This window comes from Polypterus senegalus, chromosome 8 (assembly GCF_016835505.1).
Source record: "Polypterus senegalus isolate Bchr_013 chromosome 8, ASM1683550v1, whole genome shotgun sequence".
NCBI lineage: Eukaryota > Metazoa > Chordata > Cladistia > Polypteriformes > Polypteridae > Polypterus > Polypterus senegalus.
The window spans coordinates 12326328-12347506 of record NC_053161.1 but is presented as its reverse complement, the minus strand read 5'-3'; the positions used below and the strand labels follow the sequence as shown (position 1 = coordinate 12347506).

At 39.9% G+C, this 21179-nt stretch overlaps 1 protein-coding gene across 1 annotated transcript in view; it reads left to right on the top strand.

The window, feature by feature from the left end:
• Nucleotides 1-2707: 2707 nt before the first annotated feature.
• Nucleotides 2708-21179, top strand: part of LOC120533589 (RDS/peripherin-like protein xRDS35) — a 34822-nt gene continuing 16350 nt past the window's right edge. Inside the window, exon 1 of the mRNA XM_039760514.1 lies at nucleotides 2708-3288. Within this exon, the coding sequence (XP_039616448.1) occupies nucleotides 2708-3288 (581 nt within the window). The remainder of the gene's footprint in view (nucleotides 3289-21179) is intronic.

Genomic DNA, 21179 nt, shown 5'->3' with positions numbered 1-21179 from the left:
TCCATTCCTTGCGAATCTCCTCAATTCTTGAATGGGCTGTGCTTCACAATCCTCTCAAAGCTGCGGTTATCCCTGTTGCTTGTGCACCTTTTTCTGCCACATTTTTTCCTTCCACTCAACTTTCCATTAATATGCTTAGATTCATCACTCTGTGAACAGCCAGCTTCTTTAGCAATGACCTTTTGTGGCTTACCCTCCTTTTGGAGTGTCAGTGATGGCCTTCTGGACAACTGTCAAATCAGCTCCCCCATGATTGTGTGGCCTACTGAAGCAGACAGAGCCCATTTAAAGGCTCAGAGGAGACCTTTGCAGCTGTTTGGGGTTAATTAGCTGAATGGAGTTGTGACACCATGAATCTACAATATTGCACTTTTTCACAATATGCTAATTTTCTAAGATACTAATTTTTGGGTTTTCATTAGTTATGCCATAATCATCCATCCATTTTCCAACCCGTTGAATCCGAACACCGGGTCATGGGGGGTCTGCTGGAGCCAATCCCAGCCAACACTGGGCGCAAGGCAGGAACCAATCCTGGGCAGGGTGCCAACCTACCGCGGGACACACACCAAGTACACACTAGGGACAATTTAGAATTGCCAATCCACCTAACCTGCCTAACCTAACCATGTCTTTGGACCATGGGAGGAAGCCCACACAGACACAGGGAGAACATGCAAACTCCACGCAGGGAGGACCCGTGAAGCGAACCCAGGTCTCCTAACTGCGAGGCAGCAGCGCTACCACCGTGCCACCCATGTCATAATCAGCAAAATTGAAAAGTAAACGCTTGAAATATATCTGTGTGTGTAATGAATCTATATAATGAGTTTCACTTTTTGAATTGAATTACTGAAATTAACTTTTCGTTGATGATCTAATTTATTGAGATGCACATATAAAGGATCTGTACATGTTTATTGTAGGTGACAACTCCTTGATTGTTTTCTTTTCAGACATTTTTCAGAAGCTTGAGCTGTGGTGTTAGATGAAGGGATAAGACATTCCTTATAAAAAGAAAAAAAAACTGGTGTTGGTTTAAATTTCTAATATTGCATATTTTATATTCCCAATATTAATGCAAGAAAATGTGTTATGGTCTGATGAGATCAAGATGGAACTGGCATTAATTCCAAAAATATACTTGGTGCAAACCCAATATACAGGGTAGCTCATCACCCAAAAACATTGTACTTTTATGGTGAACACTAGCATTGTAGTGGGAGCTTCTTTTTAATTGCTTCAGATAGCAAGATAATTCATTGCAAAACCTTCTGCAATTTACCAGAAACTTAGACTTAAAGAACCACCTCCCCTTTAAACATGCCTGTAATCCAAAGTATCCTGCCAACTTCACTAAGTGATGGCTTAAAAAAAGGAAAATGAATGTCGGGGTCCTTGAACTCAGTCTTCCAGAAATCAGTGGACTTATTTAAAGGTGACAGTATACATAAGAGATCCTATCCCCATTTTTACTAAGCTTTGTTCCTACAAAGAGTAATTGGATAAAATCACAAAATCCAGGCATGCTAGGTTGACAGACTTGGATTTATGCAGACTTACTGCTATAATCAAAGTAAATGGTTCTTCCATTGAGTGTGTGTTAGGGGTGTACACACTTGCACAAAGTCATTGTACATTTTTTACTTGTAATTATGTTTCCTAAATTATGGTCCATTTACTTAAATATTATTGAGCATAAGATCTTATTAAAGGTGTCTGCTCATCCATTGGTTTTCTGAGCATGCTGTTTCCATTACCACATCACAAGGAACCAAACCGGTATGGGAATGCTGGAGTACCACAAGAGTCTCTCACACACATACCAAACCTGGGACAGTTTTAGAGTTAACTTTCAGAAGAACCGCACATCTTTCAGCTGTGGTAGGAATCAAGAATTTCTGAAGAAAGCCATTCTAAGCCTGTAAACTCCATACAGAAGCAAGGAATTAATGTGGTGTCCAGTCATTGTGAAGCATCAGCACTACTTCATACACCACCATGCTGCTTTTCGTATGCATTTAGTCTATGTACACAAAAGAAGCTAAAGTCTGTACATGAATGATCTGTGTATTTTGACCAGAATAGCACAGGAGGTGGCAGCGGCGGCAGAATGTTGTTAGTAGGACGCTGAGAAACGTTTCATTGCTGTGGCTGCATGTCCCATTACAGCTAGTGTGAGGTGTGAGTCACCAGTTTTGTTTTTTTTTTGCACAGCTTATGGTTTTCATATATGTACATAGTCACAGGTATTACTTTTTCTAGATGAATTTTTTATTGCTTTTATTTTTTTCTGGCATATTAAAGCATTTAACATTGCAGTACTTCTGTTGCTGTCCCAGCAGTGCTTGAAGAGCTAACTTTCTGATGACCTGAGTTGTCACTTCCAATCAGAATATGTCTGATCACTTTCCCAGTGTTTGCTTAACTTGACTCGCTTTATTATTGGTGAAGTAAGGCTAGCTTTAATAGGATAAAGCAGCTCAACAGGATCAGCAGTAAATAGGTTTCAGCTGCCTGGGGAGAAGAAAAAACAAAGCTCTGAAGGATATGGGACCTGGCAAGTGGTGGAATTGGGAGGAACTTATTGGATCCTGTCAAGCAACTATTTGCTTTACTTCCCTCATTTGATCCCCTTGATAAAACAAACTTTCTCTCTAACTTACATTTTGAAAGGTGGCCCACGTTTAACTTTTGGCTAGTTGACATGGTCCTCCTTAAGGTAAAGTTCCCCTTCCAGAGGAGGGTTAAGGTCGCCCAGGGTCTCTGGCTTTTTTCCTGGCTGGCGACAGTTTCAGGTGCTCTCATTTTTACCCTTGGGATTTTTCTCAAATCAGAATTAAGGAAAAGAAGTGAAGTGATGGACAACACAGAGATCCATGCTGTACCCAACACACTCATCATTGTGGGTTTGGCTTCTGTAGTTATCAATTTTTTTGCAGGCCGTATCTGCCAGGACTCCTTGGATGTGGCTCGTTTTCCCCGCTGGCGTGGTTTTATTGTACCCTACTTTGCTGGGGCTGCTTTATTTGCACTGCTCATGCTTGTGGCTGTGATCATGAGTTATGCAATGAAAGGCAATCTTGAAGAGTCTCTGAAGATAGGACTGAAAAATGGTATCCGTTTCTACAAGGACACAGACACACCAGGTCGTTGTTTCCAGAAGCAAACCATTGATCTGCTGCAGATTGAGTTTCAGTGCTGTGGCAATACAAATTTCAAGGACTGGTTTGAAGTGCAGTGGATCAGCAACCGTTACCTGGACTACAGCTGTAAGGAAGTTAAGGAGTGAGTATGCAGGTGAAAGTGTGCACACACAACCCAAGTCAGTGTATAGGGTGGTCCAGGTCTAATTATGCAATTTTCATTCCGCTATAACAACTTGAAACGCCGGATGTTGGAGGAATTTGGACCGCCTGCAGTGCATGGGAAAACTATCTCCCAAATCAACAAAATGTTTGACCGGACTGGTAGCACCAATCACCCGAAATTGTATTGTTTTCCTGCATTGCATTAAGAGTTGCATAATTAGATCTGGACCACCCTGTATTTTGGAACTGGGCAGTTGAATGTTTTTTAAGGTTCCCTTGGTTTGGCCTGTTCATTTAGAGATGAGTTAACTGCTAATGAAATTTGATGAAACCTATATTCAAGTTGAAAAATTCAAACCCTTTTAGCAATTGTGTTAATTAATAAGGCTGTACCTCAGTCTCAAGGCTGCTTTGTCCTCATCTTGGTTAAATCCTGACATGTAGGACTGCCTTGCAGGGTGGCCTAACGCTAGGTCAATGGACTGTAACCTGCTAGCTTGGTAGTTCAGTTCCTAGTACCAGCTAAATGTATGATTCTTAGTAATTACCTTGCTTTACTTGTGGGTTGGTTGCTGAAAAATACATTTAAAAAAAAAAAAACTGAAGTTTTCCATTCATTCATCATTGAAATGATGTGCACTGCTTTACATAGCCATACGATATGGAGGAGAATTCCATTCATTACTGATGTGTTAGTTTTAATACAAACATGTCCAAGCTCAAGCTACTGTAAACTAATCAGAAGCCATTGCCAGCATATTCTGGTAAATCTAAGTGTTGGCTAATACAGTCATACTTAAGTAACTGAATAACAGATTTTGTTATTTGTCATTTAAGATTTTACTTGGTGACCTATTTAAACCTTTATCATGAAAATCCATACATTTCAGTAGAAATGGTGCTATTTATTTCTACTACCGGTAATATATGCATTTCAATTACATTTTGAAGTAGTCAACAAAAGATGTAAAAAAAAAAAAATGAATGTATTTCTGGTATATAATATATATTCTGATTTTTGTAAGTCAGCTTACATGTCATAATGGCAAAGATGTGTACTATTTTAATGTTCATGCCTCAATGTTTTATGAATCCACCCATCTCCCATTTCTAAAAAGCAAACAACAGTCACAAGGCATGAATCACATCCTTCTAAATTACTAGTATGTACTAACAGCGATAAAACTAAAATGTAGCCATGAAAAAGCCATGTTAAAATGAGTGGTTTTTTTAATTGTTCCACAGTATTGGCAAATTTCAGTTGGTAAAGTATTCCACATTTTAGGTGCATAACAGCAAAAGGCCACCTCACCACTTCTTTTCAGGTTGGCTCTTGGAATTGTAAGCAGACCACCATTAGATCAGAGTAAATAGTTACCCCTAAATTCTTTACTGCTGACTTGACTTTTATACCCAAGGGATCAAGTTTATTTCTGAAGCCCTAACTTATGTGCATTTTTGCCAATCACTACGATTTCTGTTTTCTCCTTGTTTAGTTTGAGAAAGTTGCTGCTCATTCTTTCAGAAATACAAGGAGACAGAATCAGAGAGCCAAGAGCATTAGGTTCATCAGGTGCTATTGATAAATAGTCGTATGTCATCTGCATAGCCTGTGGTAGTTCATCTTGTGCTTTGAGATAATCTGACCTATTAGAAGCATATAGAAGTAGACCCAGAATAAATTCTTGTTGTCCATCATATAAAAAATATATAATGGGTCTTCAAAGTACAGGGTGGGACATTTATATGGATACACCTTAATAAAATGGGAATGGTTGGTGATATTAACTTCCTGTTTGTGGCACATTAGTATATGTGAGGGGGGAAACTTTTCAAGATGGGTGGTGACCACGGTGGCCATTTGGAAGTCGGCCATTTTGGATCCAACTTTTGTTTTTTCAATAGGAAGAGGGTCATGTGACACATCAGACTTATTGGGAATTTCACAAGAAAAACAATGGTGTGCTTGGTTTTAACGTAACTTTATTCTTTCATGAGTTATTTACAAGTTTCTGACCACTTATAAAATGTGTTCAGTGTGCTGCCCATTGTGTTGGATTGTCAATGCAACCCTCTTCTCCCACTCTTCACACACTGATAGCAACACCGCAGGAGAAATGTTAGCACAGGCTTCCAGTATCCGTAGTTTCAGGTGGTGCACATCTCGTATCTTCACAGCATAGACAATTGCCTTCAGATGACCCCAAAGATAAAAGTCTAAGGGGGTCAGATCGGAGACCTTGGGGCCATTCAACTGGCCCATGACGACCAATCCACTTTCCAGGAAACTGTTCATCTAGGAATGCTCGGACCTGACACCCATAATGTGGTGGTGCACCATCTTGCTGGAAAAACTCAGGGAACGTGCCAGCTTCAGTGCATAAAGAGGGAAACACATCATCATGTAGCAATTTCGCATATCCAGTGGCCTTGAGGTTTCCATTGATGAAGAATGGCCCCACTATCTTTGTACCCCATATACCACACCATACCATCAATTTTTTTGTTCCAACAGTCTTGGAGGGATCTATCCAATGTGGGTTAGTGTCAGACCAATAGTGGTGGTTTTGTTTGTTAACTTCACCATTCACATAAAAGTTTGCCTCATCACTGAACAAAATCTTCTGTGTAAACTGAGGGTCCTGTTCCAATTTTTGTTTTGCCCATTCTGCAAATTCAGTGCGCCGATCTGGGTCATCCTCGTTGAGATGCTGCAGTAGCTGGAGTTTGTAAGGGTGCCATTTGTGAGTAGCTAATATCCGCGAAGGGATGTTCGACTAATGCCACTCTCCAGTGACATGTGGCGAGTGCTACGCTGTGGGCTCTTGCTGAATGAAGCTAGGACAGCCACTGATGTTTCTTCATTAGTGACAGTTTTCATGCGTCCACATTTTGGCAAATCCAACACTGAACCAGTTTCACGAAACTTAGCAAGCAGTTTGCTAACTGTAGCATGGGAGATGGGTGGTCTCGTAGGGTGTCTTGCATTGAAATCTGCTGCAATGACCCGGTTACTGCGTTCACCAGACATCAACACAATTTCTATCCGCTCCTCACGTGTTAACCTCTGCGACATGTCAATGGCTGTAAACAAAGAGAAACTTGTAAATAACTCATGAAAGAATAAAGTTACGTTAAAACCAAGCACACCATTGTTTTTCTTGTGAAATTCCCAATAAGTTTAATGTGTCACATGACCCTCTTCCTATTGAAAAACAAAAGTTGGATCCAAAATGGCCGACTTCCAAATGGCCACCATGGTCACCACCCATCTTGAAAAGTTTCCCCCCTCACATATACTAATGTGCCACAAACAGGAAGTTAATATCACCAACCATTCCCATTTTATTAAGGTGTATCCATATAAATGGCCCACCCTGTATAATCATGACAATTAACAAAGAATTTTCTACCTCTTATGTAAGATTGAATCCAATTGCCTGAGAGGCCCACCCATTGACTAAGGCAACTTCTAAGAATACTGCGATCAAAGCTGTCAAATGCTGCACTCCGATCTAAGAGAACAAGAGCAGATATACAGCCTCTGTCCATGTTAACCTGCCAGTCATTTAAGACTGTAACCAGTGCAGTTATTGTACTGTGATTTGTTCTTAAACTTAACTGGAACTTGTTGAGAACAGAATGTTTGTTCAAGTAATCGTTAAGCTGTGTAATGACAGCCTTATCTAGGATTTTACTTTCAATCAATCAATCAATCAATCAACATTTATTTATATAGCACATATTCATACAAAAAAATGTAGCTCAAAGTGCTTTACAAAATGAATAGAGAAATAGAAGACACAATAAAAGATAAACATAAGTCAACATTAATTAACATAGAATAAGAGTAAGGTCCGATGGCCAGGGTGGACAGAAAAACAAAAAAACTCCAAAGGCTGGAGAAAAAATAAAATCTGTAGGGGTTCCAGACCAAGAGACCGCCCAGTCCCCTCTGGGCAATCTACCTAACATTAGTCAAACAGTCCTCTTTGTATTTAGCGTTTTCATCGAAGGACCTGATGATGATGGTCACGTAGACTTCTGGCTTTCAGTCTATCAATGTTGGTGCATCATGATGCTTTGAGTAGGAAAAAGAAACAGAAGAGAGAGTAGGGGTCAGTACGGATTTTAGAGCCACCATGAATAGTTATTATGAAGAATTGAACATACAGAGTATCGGTATTAAGTTAAAGTGAAGTTATAAAAAGGCCATGTTAAAGTAATGTGTTTTCAGCAGTGTTTTAAAGTGCTCTACTGTATTAGCCTGGCGAATTCCTATTGGCAGGCTATTCCAGATTTTGGTGCAGAACAGCAGAAGGCCGCCTCACCACTTCTTTTAAGTTTAGCTTTTGGAATTATAAGGAGACACTCATTTGAGGATCTGAGGTTACGATTTGGAATATAACGTGTCAGGCATTCCGATATATAAGATGGAGCGAGATTATTTAAGGCTTTATAAACCATAAGCAGTATTTTAAAGTCAATCCTGAATGACACAGGCAACCAGTGTAGTGACATCAAAACTGGAGAAATGTGTTCGTATTTTCTTTTCCCAGTTAGGATTCTAGCAGCTGCATTCTGCACTCGTTGCAAATGATTTATGTCTTTTTTGGGTAGTCCTGAGAGGAGTGCGTTACAGTAATCTAGTCTACTGAAAACAAAAGCGTGAATTAATTTCTCAGCATCTTTCAATGATATAAGAGGTCTAACTTTAGCTATGTTTCTTAAGTGAAAAAATGCTGTCCTAGTGGTCTGATGAATATGCGATTTAAAATTCAGATTACAGTCAACGGTTACCCCTAAATTTTTTACTTCCGTCTTAACTTTGAAACCTAGTGCATTAAGTTTATTTCTGATAACCTCGCTGAATCCATTATTGCCAATTACCAAAATTTCAGTTTTCTCTTTATTTAGTTTGAGAAAATTACTATTCATCCATTCAGTAATACCAGTAAGACATTGTGTTAGTGTATCGAATGAGTCGGAGTCATCAGGTGCTATAGACAAGTACAGCTGTGTGTCATCAGCATAGCTGTGGTAGCTCACGTTGTAACCTGAGATAATCTGACCTAACGGAAGCATGTAGATTGAGAATAACAGCGGACCCAGGATAGAGCCTTGTGGAACACCATATCGGATATCATGTGTCTTTGAGATTTGATTACCACAACTCACAAAGAATTTTCTCCCTGCCAGGTAGGATTCAAACCAATTTAAGACCGTGCCAGAGAGGCCCACCCATTGACTAAGGCGATTTCTAAGAATATTGTGATCAGTGGTGTCAAATGCAGCACTCAGATCTAAGAGGATGAGAACAGATAAATGGCCTCTGTCTGCATTTACCCGCAAGTCATTTACTACTTTAACAAGTGCAGTTTCTGTACTGTGATTTGTTCTGAAGCCTGACTGAAAAGTATCAAGAATAGCATGTTTATTTAGGTGGTCATTTAACTGCATAATGACTGCCTTCTCTAAAATTTTACTTAAGAAGGGCAGGTTAGAAATGGGTCTAAAATTTTCAAAGGCAGAGGGGTCAAGATTGTTTGTTTGATTGATTGATTGATTGATCAATTGGCACATTAGAGACCTCTTTGAAAAGTGTCTGTTGGTATTGGGTCAAGGACGCGGGTGCAAGGTTTCAGTTGAGAAATTCTATGTAGTTCGGTTAGATCTATTCTGGTGAAATAATTTAACTTGCTTAAAAAGGAATACTGGGATTCAGTTGGATTAACTTTTATTTCTAATGTCATTAATTGTGTGTTTAATAATATATATAGTAAAAGCCTCCAGTTTCGCTAGCACTTTTTAGGAGGCATTCCCCTGAACTTTCACCTTGGCACAAATTTTCAACCTTGCTATTAACATAGCGTTGTTGAGGTAATGACTAAAAACAGATTGCTTAGAATATTAGCAAACTTTGAAGCTGTAGATGTATCAAAGTAACATCTTTTAACAATATGCTTCTCATTAGTTATCAGTATTTCTACATTAAACAATATGAATATACTGATATCCACGACCTGCCTCACTTCAATGTTTAATCCTTTTAGCAATGCCTAAATCGAGTGTGTGTCCTCCCTTATGTGGGGGCTGGTTAACGTACTGGCTGAGATTAAATGAGTGCAGGAGGTTTATGAAATCTCTTGCTTTTGAGTCAAACTGGTTATCGACATGAAAGTTAAAATCGGCAACAATTGGAAACTTGTCAAAGTTAGTTATTATTATAGATATTAAGTCTGAGAACTCTTCAATGATGGATGCATTATATTTAGGAGGTCTATAAATTAACAATACGAGTGACTACGACACACCTGGAATAACAAAGATACTCAAAAGATGCAAACGCACTAAAGTCGACATCTTTACAATACCATTGCATCTATTTACATAATTTGTAAATGGCAAACCTATTTCCATGTATTCCCTCTAATTTATACCATAGATTTTTTGTAGTGCTTAAATTTTAATTTTGCATATGATTACTCTTTTTTGAATACATTAACATCTTATATGAAAAGACCCAAGTGTAATGGACCATTTAATTTCCACATAGGAGGAGGGTGGGACGAAGACACTGATACAGCGTGGTACTACACTCACTACATAATGAACCACCTCAGGACCCCAAATTAGGGCCCCAGTGCAGCCATGCGACTGGTGACACCTCAGCACCACACTAGTTTGAATGGAATGGAACAGTGTGAGGTTTTTTTTTAATATAGAGTGGCCACCAAACCCTTCATTATCCCTTCCATGTTGGAGAACCTTCTTACAGAGCTGCATGCAAGTTAACGTCATAACTAGAATGAAGTAATTGCAAGTTAAAGGCATTGTTCAACAGTGGAATCATTTCTGGCATTGACTGGATTCAAAGTGGCAAGCTTCTGATTGCTAGTCCAGATCCCTAGTTTCAGAGCCACTGCTTCACCTTACAGCCAGACTGTGATAATAAAATTTAGTGTACAGTTTTTTTTTGAGTAAAATGGTAATTAATAGTAGTTTTCTTTATTTCTAGAATTGAACAGCATGGTGATGCAGTGGTTAACTTTAATTCCTCAGGGTTTGGAGCTGTTCCCTTTTGTAATTGGATGAATTGAAGGTTATGTCACTGATAACATAATAGTGAATAATGATGGGGACTTCAAGAGTACAGTACAGTATCATTTAAAACCTCTGGACAAACTTGCATGATGCCTGTCTATGCAAAAGTCAGTGCTGTGCCTTCTCCGTAGCTGTACATTAACAAATGTAAGGTCACTTAACCTGGGTGGCTGCTACTGTATAATTGGTTTGCATACCCTGGACTAGAGCTGCACAAGGACTGGCATGATGGACTCCCAATTTCTCTGTCTCTCTCTATACCCCCCAAAACAACTTGGGGGTATTAAGGCTAAGATTTCTCCAGAGGCAATTCTCCTTTAGCCCCAATTTATTACACCCACAAGAGAGACAGTAACATTATGCTAACTCTACATCATAGGGAAAAGATGGACTCAAAGTAGTTGAAAGAGTACAGTATCAGCGAAGTTAGCTCAGGTAAAGAACAAGTCATAGGGAACCCACAAGTTTTTGTTTGACAGTTGTTGCAACAGCAGGAGCAGCAGCGATTGAAGTAATGGTTGCAAGAGAAGAATATAATAAGTGTTGTCTGGCTTACTTGCCTAAGGGTTGGGTTCCTTGTTCTTTACTGCAAGATGCAATTGATTGGGGATTCCTGAAGGTGGTGATGGAGGTAAACATAAACTGTTCATGAAATTCAAGCAGCAGACACATCTGACACGTCTCCATCAGCTGTTCATAGAAGATGGCATAAATCAGCCTTTTATGAATGAATATCTTTATTGTTATTGTACAAGTACAATGAAATTGGATTCCATTCTATCAATGCAAACTACCAAGAAATGATAAAACTACACAAATGTATAAAGATGAATCTTGATAGAAAGAATTCCAAAAGTGGAAAAGCAAAACAAACATACTACACAATGAGAGATTTTTCACATTCTGCTGGTATTCATTGCCTAATTTGTTCCCTTTAATGTTTCACAATATGAGCCTCTTTTAGTGCAGTAGTGGGAAAAGTGTAAAAACTATTTTTTAATCTATTTGTTGGTCGGGTAGGGTTGATCTTCAGTTATGCTGGGGGCCTTTTTCAGGCAGTGGGAGCTGTAAAGATCTTCCAAGGATGGAAGAGGGTATGCGATGATGATCTGGACAGTGGTGACGACCGTCTGGAGCATTTCCCTCTCTTAATCTGGGCTGTTGGCAAACCACACACAGATGCAGTAAGTCAATATACTCTCTATGGAGCAACAATAGAAGGACATGAGTGATTATTGGGTGAAATGGTTCTTCTTGATGATCCTCGGGAAGTAAAGTCTCTGCTGTGCCGCCTTTACCAGCTCTGTGGTATTAGCGCTTCAATTCAGGTCTTCTTTTATTTGCACACCCAGCAACTGGAAGTTCGAGACCCTCTCTAAACAATCCCCTACCAATGAAAAAGGGCTGAATATCCATTTTCTTCCTCCTAAAGTCGATGGTCAGCTCCTTGGTTTTGGGGATGTTGAGAACCAGATTGTGGTGAAGAGAAGAGGGTTCAATACACAGCCCTGTGGAGAACTAGTGCTGAGGAGATGTAGGGGCCTATTCTTAACCTTTGGGAGCGATCAGAGATGAAGTCCATAATCCAGAGGCAGATGGAGTGAGATAGTTCCAGATCTTTTTGGTCACCTGTCTATGAGGGAGGATAGTATTAAATGCAGAGCTAAAGTTTAAAAAGATCAGCATAGCGTAGCTCCGCTACTGCTCTAGATGGGTTAGGACAGTATGGAGGGTTGTGGTTATGGCATCCTCTGTAGACCTGTTTGCCCTGTAAGGTTACTGGTGTGTGTCTAACATGGGTGGAAGGCTTGAAATGACTTGAGTTCAGACCAGTTTCTCAACAGCACTTCATGATCACAGGAGTAAGTGCCACTGGACGGTAATCATTCAGACTGCTGATGGTAGTCTTTGTTTGGAACTGGAAGTTTGATAGAAGACTTCAGGCACGGTGCAATGGTTGACTGTTTGAAGATCTTGGTGAAGAGCACAGGAAGCTGATCCGCGCAATCCAACGGTATTTTTCCACAGGTGCCATCAGGTCTAGCAGCCTTCCTTGGGTTCACCACCCTCAGTGTGTGCCTCACCTCATGCTCCTCCACTGCGAGGATGTGGCTGTTGTGGCCTGGTGGATGTGATGTACCTGTCTCTGGTGACTTCACCTCAAAGCAGGCACAAGAAGTGGTTCATCTCCATTGCCACTGAATTGTCCTTGTCATCAGCTGGAGGGGTTGCTGGATTTATAGCTGGTGAAGTGCTGAACACCCATCCCCACCTTGTATTGTTACTATACTATATATACTTTCATGGTTGAATTACTGTAAAGAAACCTTTGCCAAAGGAGACAAATAAGATGAAACATGAGAGGAAATTTCTCCTTTTATCCGAGTCCTAATGTGAACTTTTTGGTTTCAACCATCATGTCTTTGTGAGATGCAGAGAAGACGAACAGATTAAGACTGCATGGGTGTTGAAAAGAAGTAGGAGGTGCAATTGTGTGGGAATGCTTTGCCAGTGACATTGACTGGCTGCCACATTATTCTGTAGTGACACCAGGTAATGAACCAGCATACATGCACACACACTTGGGCTAATGCTGCATTCATCTACTACCTGAGTTTTTGGAGATCTGACATCTTTCTTCTTTGATTAAGATGAAAGCTCAGCATTATGTCACATTTTGGGTAGGTTTTGTTTTTCATGATTTGTCCCTGTGTAGTTCATAGGTCATTCACACAGAATTTCTAACATTGAAATTTGTATTTACCATCTGTTCTACAACATGTGAATGCAGTGTATGCATTTAGCAAAGAACTAGACTCCTAAAGTGCAGTCACAGAAGACCTGGCCCCCACAGTTACTCAGCCCAAGTGGTGTGAGACGATTTGAACCAGAGACTGCTCACCTCATGTGGGACTGTGGAAACAGCATCCCAGGCTGCTGCCCCATCAAAATGGTTGAATGAATGTGAATGTAATTTTCTTTTATGCTTGCTGCAGTAAACTCGCATTCTCAAACCAATTCAGTGTCACAGGGGGCTGGAGCCAATTCCAGCAGCACTTGGCACAAGGCAGGAAGCAGCCGTGGAAAAATGCCTTTCTGAAACACATGCCCACACTTGCAGCTCCCAGAGGGCCATTTTGGAATTGCTAGATAAATGAATTAGGACGTGGAGAAAAACCACTGAAATGAGCAGAAAAGGTGTGAACTCTACAAGGACAACAACTAGGTGTGGGGATTCAAAACCAGGACATTGGCTCCACGAGGAAGCCGTGCCAATCATTTCACCAGTGTGTTGACTGTGCTGTGAATTTATTTCTATTTTTTTTTTACAGTTTTCATACTGCTTTATTATTGTAGCAACATAAGTAATGTGCACTTTTCTCCCATTTTAAGCACAATGACAAATCATGTATTTTTAAAGTTTTTACTATATAAAGCATCTTTCCCATGGTTAAAGTGCACCAACATGTACAAATAGCAGTACAAACTGTAACATTGTTTGTTTATATTTTGATATGGCACACACTATCCACGTCAAAGCTCCATTCCCTTCCCAGACATTTGTTATCCACAGACATTCCAAGAACTCGGCTTACCTTCTGCCTGTGTAGCACCACCTTACCAATGTCGCTCTTCTCATAAGGTTTCTCTGCCTTTTAGCTCTGCTTTCTGGAATAACCAATAGAAATATGGGTTAAATGTTATTTTAATGCAAAGGTTAAAGATGCTATATACAGTAGTATAGCCTTTATCAGGTGTGCAACTGAAAACGAAAAAGCAAGTAAGACCAATAGGAGGAAAAGGAAGGAACAAAGCCAGGGCAGATGAAAAGTCACCATCAGAGAAGATAAAGGAAGACTAAAACGTCAACTAGAGAAACTTACAGTGGTGTGAAAAACTATTTGCCCCTTCCTGATTTCTTATTCTTTTGCATGTTTGTCACACAAAATGTTTCTGATCATCAAACACATTTAACCATTAGTCAAATATAACACAAGTAAACACAAAATGCAGTTTTAAATGATGGTTTTATTATTTAGGGAGAAAAAATCCAAACCTACATGGCCCTGTGTGAAAAGTAATTGCCCCTTGTTAAAAATAACCTAACTGTGGTGTATCACACCTGAGTTCAATTTCCGTAGCCATCCCCAGGCCTGATTACTGCCACACCTGTTTCAATCAAGAAATCACTTAAATAGGAGCTGCCTGACACAGAGAAGTAGACCAAAAGCACCTCAAAAGCTAGACATCATGCCAAGATCCAAAGAAATTCAGGAACAAATGAGAACAGAAGTAATTGAGATCTATCAGTCTGGTAAAGGTTATAAAGCCATTTCTAAAGCTTTGGGACTCCAGCGAACCACAGTGAGAGCCATTATCCACAAATGGCAAAAACATGGAACAATGGTGAACCTTCCCAGGAGTGGCGGCCGACCAAAATTACCCCAAGAGCGCAGAGACGACTCATCCAAGAGGTCACAAAGACCCCAGGACAACGTCTAAAGAACTGCAGGCCTCACTTGCCTCAATTAAGGTCAGTGTTCACGACTCCACCATAAGAAAGAGACTGGGCAAAACGGCCTGCATGGCAGATTTCCAAGACGCAAACCACTGTTAAGCAAAAGAACATTAGGGCTCGTCTCAATTTTGCTAAGAAACAGCTCAATGATTGCCAAGACTTTTGGGAAATACCTTGTGGACTGATGAGACAAAAGTTGAACTTTTGGAAGGCAAATGTCCGTTACATCTAGCGTAAAAGGAACACAGCATTTCAGAAAAGAACATCATACCAACAGTAAAATATGGTGGTGGTAGTGTGATGGTCTGGGGTTGTTTTGCTGCTTCAGGACCTGGAAGGCTTGCTATGATAGATGGAACCATGAATTCTACTGTCTACCAAAAATCCTGAAGGATATTGTCCAGCAATCTGTTCGTCAACTCAAACTGAAGCGATCTTGGGTGCTGCAACAGAACAATGACCCAAAACACACCAGCAAATCCACCTCTGAATGGCTGAAGAAAAACAAAATGAAGACTTTGGAGTTGCCTAGTCAAAGTCCTGACCTGAATCCAATTGAGATGCTATGGCATGACCTTAAAAAGGCGGTTCATGCTAGAAAACCCTCAAATAAAGCTGAATTACAACAATTCTGCAAAGATGAGTGGGCCAAAATTCCTCCAGAGCTGTAAAGACTCATTGCAAGTTATCGCAAACGCTTGATTGCAGTTATTGCAGCTAAGGGTGGCCCAACCAGTTATTAGGTTCAGGGGCAATTACTTTTTCACACAGTGCCATGTAGGTTTGGATTTTTTCTCCTAAATAATAAAACCATCATTTAAAAACTGCATTTTGTGTTTACTTGTGTTATATTTGACTAATGGTTAAATGTGTTTGATGATCAGAAACATTTTGTGTGACAAACATGCAAAAGAATGAGAAATCAGGAAGGGGCAAATAGTTTTTCACACCACTTTATGATGCCAGAGTGAGAATGGGCTTAGTTTCTTCTGTGTTTCTTTGCTAGGTGTCTTTGAAGCCCTGCAAAAGGAACACAAACCGAGATCAGTGTGGCCATAATCAAGGGATGGTGAAGTGTTCCACTACAGGCTTTATAAGGTCTTAGATTTTAAACAGAATGTGCTCCCTGACACATCTGTCAGAAAGCCACTTTCTTAAATAAAACAATCTTTATTTTTGTGCCCAAAAAGTCAAAAACGTCAGAAAAAATCAGGTAATACCAGGCTGATCAAAAATGCTTACCCTAAAAGTGTAAACAAGACAGTCAAAATTGAAATTATGCAGGAGTAAAGAGATTTTTACATTTTTATCCCAATGCTAGGGATCTTGCCATCTTTTATGGTGGTGCTAATGCATTTATGGCACATGACCCCTATATCTGGCAAGAGCAAAAGGATTTTAGAAAATGTTGATATGTATTGTGATGCGTGAGTCACCATCTTGCACCCAACAGCCAAAGGCTTCAAGAAAGCCAGCTTTATTCCAATCAAAACAGTAACAGTCAGGGTCTTTATTCAAATGGGAGCTACCACTTCAACATATACAGACACAGCAGGCCAGCAGTGACCGAGTTAGAATGTTCCTCACATCAACCATCAGGGCGACATTTGTGTTACGTGGAGTGGCTGACGAATCAACAACTTTTGGCATGAAGCACAGGTGGGGAGGATCTCAAAGGGGTTTAAAAGTCTCACAGTACAAACAATTTTGCTACCGTATATGGTAAACACTGTGTCCAGTCCCTCTGAGCAATCTGATTGGTCAGTTTGGCTTTGATGACGCAATTGAAAAGAGGAAGTGCAAGTGTGAGACACACAAGGAGGAGTAAAAAGGTATCCGGTGCACTAAGAGTCCCCTTCAAAGACGGGAAGTATATGTGACGATGCGGGTTCGCTCCACGCTCCCAACATCCCTATGGGAGCCCTGAACCCAACACCATCGATAATGCCATCGAGATGAGCTGACAAGTGAGGACAAATCTCGCATGAAGCCTGGGGATATTTCCAAAAGTGCTTTTATTAAAAAAGCAAACAGTGTCCAAACAAAAGTCAATTGTGCAGTGCATCAGTTTCAATAAATAGTCCAGATAACGGGTGTTCAGTGAGGATAAAATCATCAATAAATAATTCCTTAAAACTCAAGGTTAAAAATGCAGAATATAAATATCACAAGATCAAACTGGATTTATCAAGGGTCGACACTTATCTTCAAATCTTTGACGCCTGTTTAATGTAATATACTCACCAACTAAATCAAACACCTGAGAAATATTAATATCATTGGATGCAGAAAAAGAATTTGACATGGTTGAATGGAAATGCCTTTTTACTACATTGGAGAAATTTGGGTTTGGCCGAACATTTGTGCATGGATCAAATTACTGTATACTAACCCAGAAGCTTCAGATTGCATCAACATTTGTTCAGACTACTTTAAACTAGAACGTGGTACCAGACAGGATGCCCCTTGTAACTGCTACTGTTTGCAATTGCCTTTAAACCACTGGCAGTACACTGTCGAAATGCTGATCAGATAAAGGGGATTATCAGAGAGGGACTGGAACAGAAAATTTCTCTATATGCAGATGATATGGTACTGTATATATCAGGCCCACAAAATTCTGTGCCTCCAGTCTTAACAGCACTTACAGAATTTCAAAAGATCTCTGGTCTCAGAATTAATCTGAATAAAAGTGTACTCTTTCCAGTGAATTCTCAAGCATATAATATTAGATTAGATACCCTACCTTTTATCATTGCAGAACAGTTTAAATACCTCGGGGTAAACATAAAGCTCTTTATCAATAAAATTTCACCGTCTGCATGGAAAAAATTAAGCAAGACTTGCACAGATGGTCAACTCTTCATCTCACACTAGCTGGAAGAATTAACACTGTTAAGATGAATATTCTTCCTAAGATCCTTTTTTATTTCAAAACATTCCAATATACATAAATAAATCACTTTTTAAGCAATTAGATTCAACAATAACCTCATTTATTTGGAACTCAAAACATCCAAATAGTGACCCTACAAAGACAAAAGGTGGCATGGCTCTACCCAACTTCCAGTTTTATTACTGGGCAGCAAACATACAAGCTATGAAAATCTGGACACAAATAGATGAAATTACACAGGCCTGGTCCGCAATAGAACTAAAATCCTGCAGTACTTCTTTATATTCCCTGCTATGTGCCCCAATAAATGCAAGTTATCGACTAATAACCCAATTGTGCTCACTCAGAATCTGGAACCAATGTAGAAAGCATTTTAAAATGGCAAATCTTTTATCAGTGGCACCTCTGCAAGAGAACCATCTCTTTCAACCTTCGCAAACATATACAGTTTTTAATATCTGGAAAAAAATTGGGATTAACTTGCTTAGAGATCTGTATATAGACAACATCTTTGCATCCTATGAACAATTACATTCCAAATTCAACAATCAATCAACATTTATTTATATAGCACATATTCATACAAAAAAATGTAGCTTAAAGTGCTTTACAAAATGAATAGAAAAATAGAAGACACAATAAAAGATAAACATAAGTCAACATTAATTAACATAGAATAAGAGTAAGGTCCGATGGCCAGGGTGGACAGAAAAAACAAAAAAAAACTCCAAAGGCTGGAGAAAAAAAATTTAACATTCCAGCTACACATTTCTTTCACTATCTTCAAATCAGGAACTTTGTTATACAGAACCTTCCCGATTGTCCTCATCTTGCACCCTCATCCACGCTGGAAAAAATATTGCTCAGTCTCAAGGACTCAGACACCATCTCTACAATATATAAAATCATTTTACAATCCCTCCCTTTCAAAGATCCAAGAGGACACTGGGAAAAAGATCTCTCAATTAACATATCAGAAAAGGAGTGGAAAGTAGCAATGCAGAGAATTCACTCGAGTTCCATATGCGCAAAGCATACAATTATACAACTCAAAATTATATATCGAGCACATCTGTCTCGACTAAAACTCTCCAAAATGTATCCAGGGCATGATCTAACCTGCGAACGTTGCAACCAAGCCCCAGCCTCACTAGGTCACATGTTCTGGGCCTCCACCAAATTAACATCATTCTGGACCAAAATTTTTAATTACCTGTCAGACAGCCTTGGACTCACAATCCCTCCTAACCCATTAACAGCTGTGTTTGGGGTTCTTTCAAAGGGTCTTAAAGTGGAGAAGGACAAACAAATTGTGATTGCATTCACTACACTTTTGGCACGCAGATTTATTTTGCTAAACTGGAAGAACCCAAACTCTCTTCTTTTAAGTCAGTGGGAAACCGATGTTTTATACTATTTGAAATTGGAAAAAAATCAAATACTCAGAGGATCTGTACATCTGTAGATTTTTTTCAAAACATGGCAGGATCTAATCAGGCATATTTTAAAATAAGCGCTTAAAGCAGAGAGGAAGCAACTATTTCTGTATTTCTTTGTCTTCTCCATTTATCTCTATTGGCTTTTGACCCGTTTATATACACAGTACTTATCTCCGCACGCCTCTGTGCACGCAGTGCCTTAATTGCCCACCGCAGGAAGCCAATGAGGCAATCAAGAACAACCGCACCCACCTGTAGAGGTGCAACTCGCTCCCTCTACCTCATTAACTCCCTGTGGTTGTGCAATTGCGCCCACGGAGAACGGCACAGCTATATGGATTTAAAACCCGAGCTTTTTATTGGAAGCCGCGGACCCGTGTGAGTTGTGGATTGGAAAGTTTTTCATCTGAGGGTGTGCTCCCCAATCACCTATTCCTGTACTGCTGCATGAAACTGGTGGGACAAACTTTACTTTCCCCTCAGCGAACTATTCACCAGATTTTCCAGTCTCCAATCATCATCTGTTGCTGCTGCGTTTGGACTTTGCTTTGAACTTTGTTTTAGGTGTTTATCACGCTTGTTGTCGTTTATGGGTTTTGTTATATGTGTGACCACCGGCTGGGAATCAGGGGAGGGTTAGTAACATTTTACCTTTCATTCAATATAGCACTTTATTTTCGATTCAGTCTGTTGTGTAACTGTGTCTCTGTGAGTGAGTGTTTGCGAGCTGAGCCAAGGATGGGGTCGCCACCAAAAAAATAAAACGTCATCCCTACGATGGTGTGAATCTTAGTGGAGTTATACCCACAACACTCTAGTAAAGGCATAAGAAACACATTGACCGAGACACCTTCAAAGATGGAGATCGAATTAGAGTCGATAAGGGTGTTTCAAAAATAATGAGTCTGCAAAGCAGGCCTTACAGGAACATGCTCAAGAGAGGAAGCATTGGTCAGGAGAGATTCAGACACACACACACATGAACGCCAAAGAAAGGTGCTGAAGAATATTCTATTGTATGTCTTCAACAGGTAGCCTTAAAATCTATATTGCATGGATTTCCTTGTCTCTGCTATAAAGAAGTCACTATGTAGCACTACCACATAAATGATATTTGATTTTCCTTTTGTCTCTGGGCTGTCCTCCATGTAAACCCTTTTGCTGCCCAAGCTCCTATAATGTAGTGGTGGGGAGGGATAAAACAAAATCGGGCACATTGGGCACACAGCCATGAGGAGGACCCGGAAGGGGGGTGTGGTCTGTTGCTGTAGATTCTGGGGGTTGCCATGATACAGCTAAAAAAGGCAGAGAAAGGCAAGTGGACATTGGTTTTCAATACAACTGCAAAAATGGGAGAAGAAACAGCAAACGTAGACTATCCATGGCCAGAGAAAAGATTGCCTCACCGAGATTGGTGTCCATTCCCAACTTATCGACGAGGCCACCTCGAAGACTTCACCGTTCAATCCATTCTGGAATAGAAGAGGACAAGAAAGTTAGGAAAAATTAACGTGGGTGAACTATAAGTGTTTCTTGCTCTTGGAAAAAGAGAACCAGGAAAAGGACTAATAATGTCCTAAGTGTCAGAACTGCTTGGACTTTGTGGTTTGTCTGTGTCGAAGGGTTTTCTTTCTTTCCAGTTATTTGCGTGCTGAATTTGTTGGGGTACAGGGGGAGGTGCGTTCATGGATTTTGTTACTGCCGTTTATTTTTGAATAGTTTTATAAGATTGGTGTAATACAATTATTTTCACTTTGTCTGTTATTCCACTGTCATTCTGTTGATATTGTGTAAACTACAGTATATTATTTAATCTATCAGTATTGCATGAGGGGTCTGAGGGCGATTTGAAGTTGACCTGTTATCCGATTCACATACACCACCAAAAGTGGCAACGTATAACAAAATTG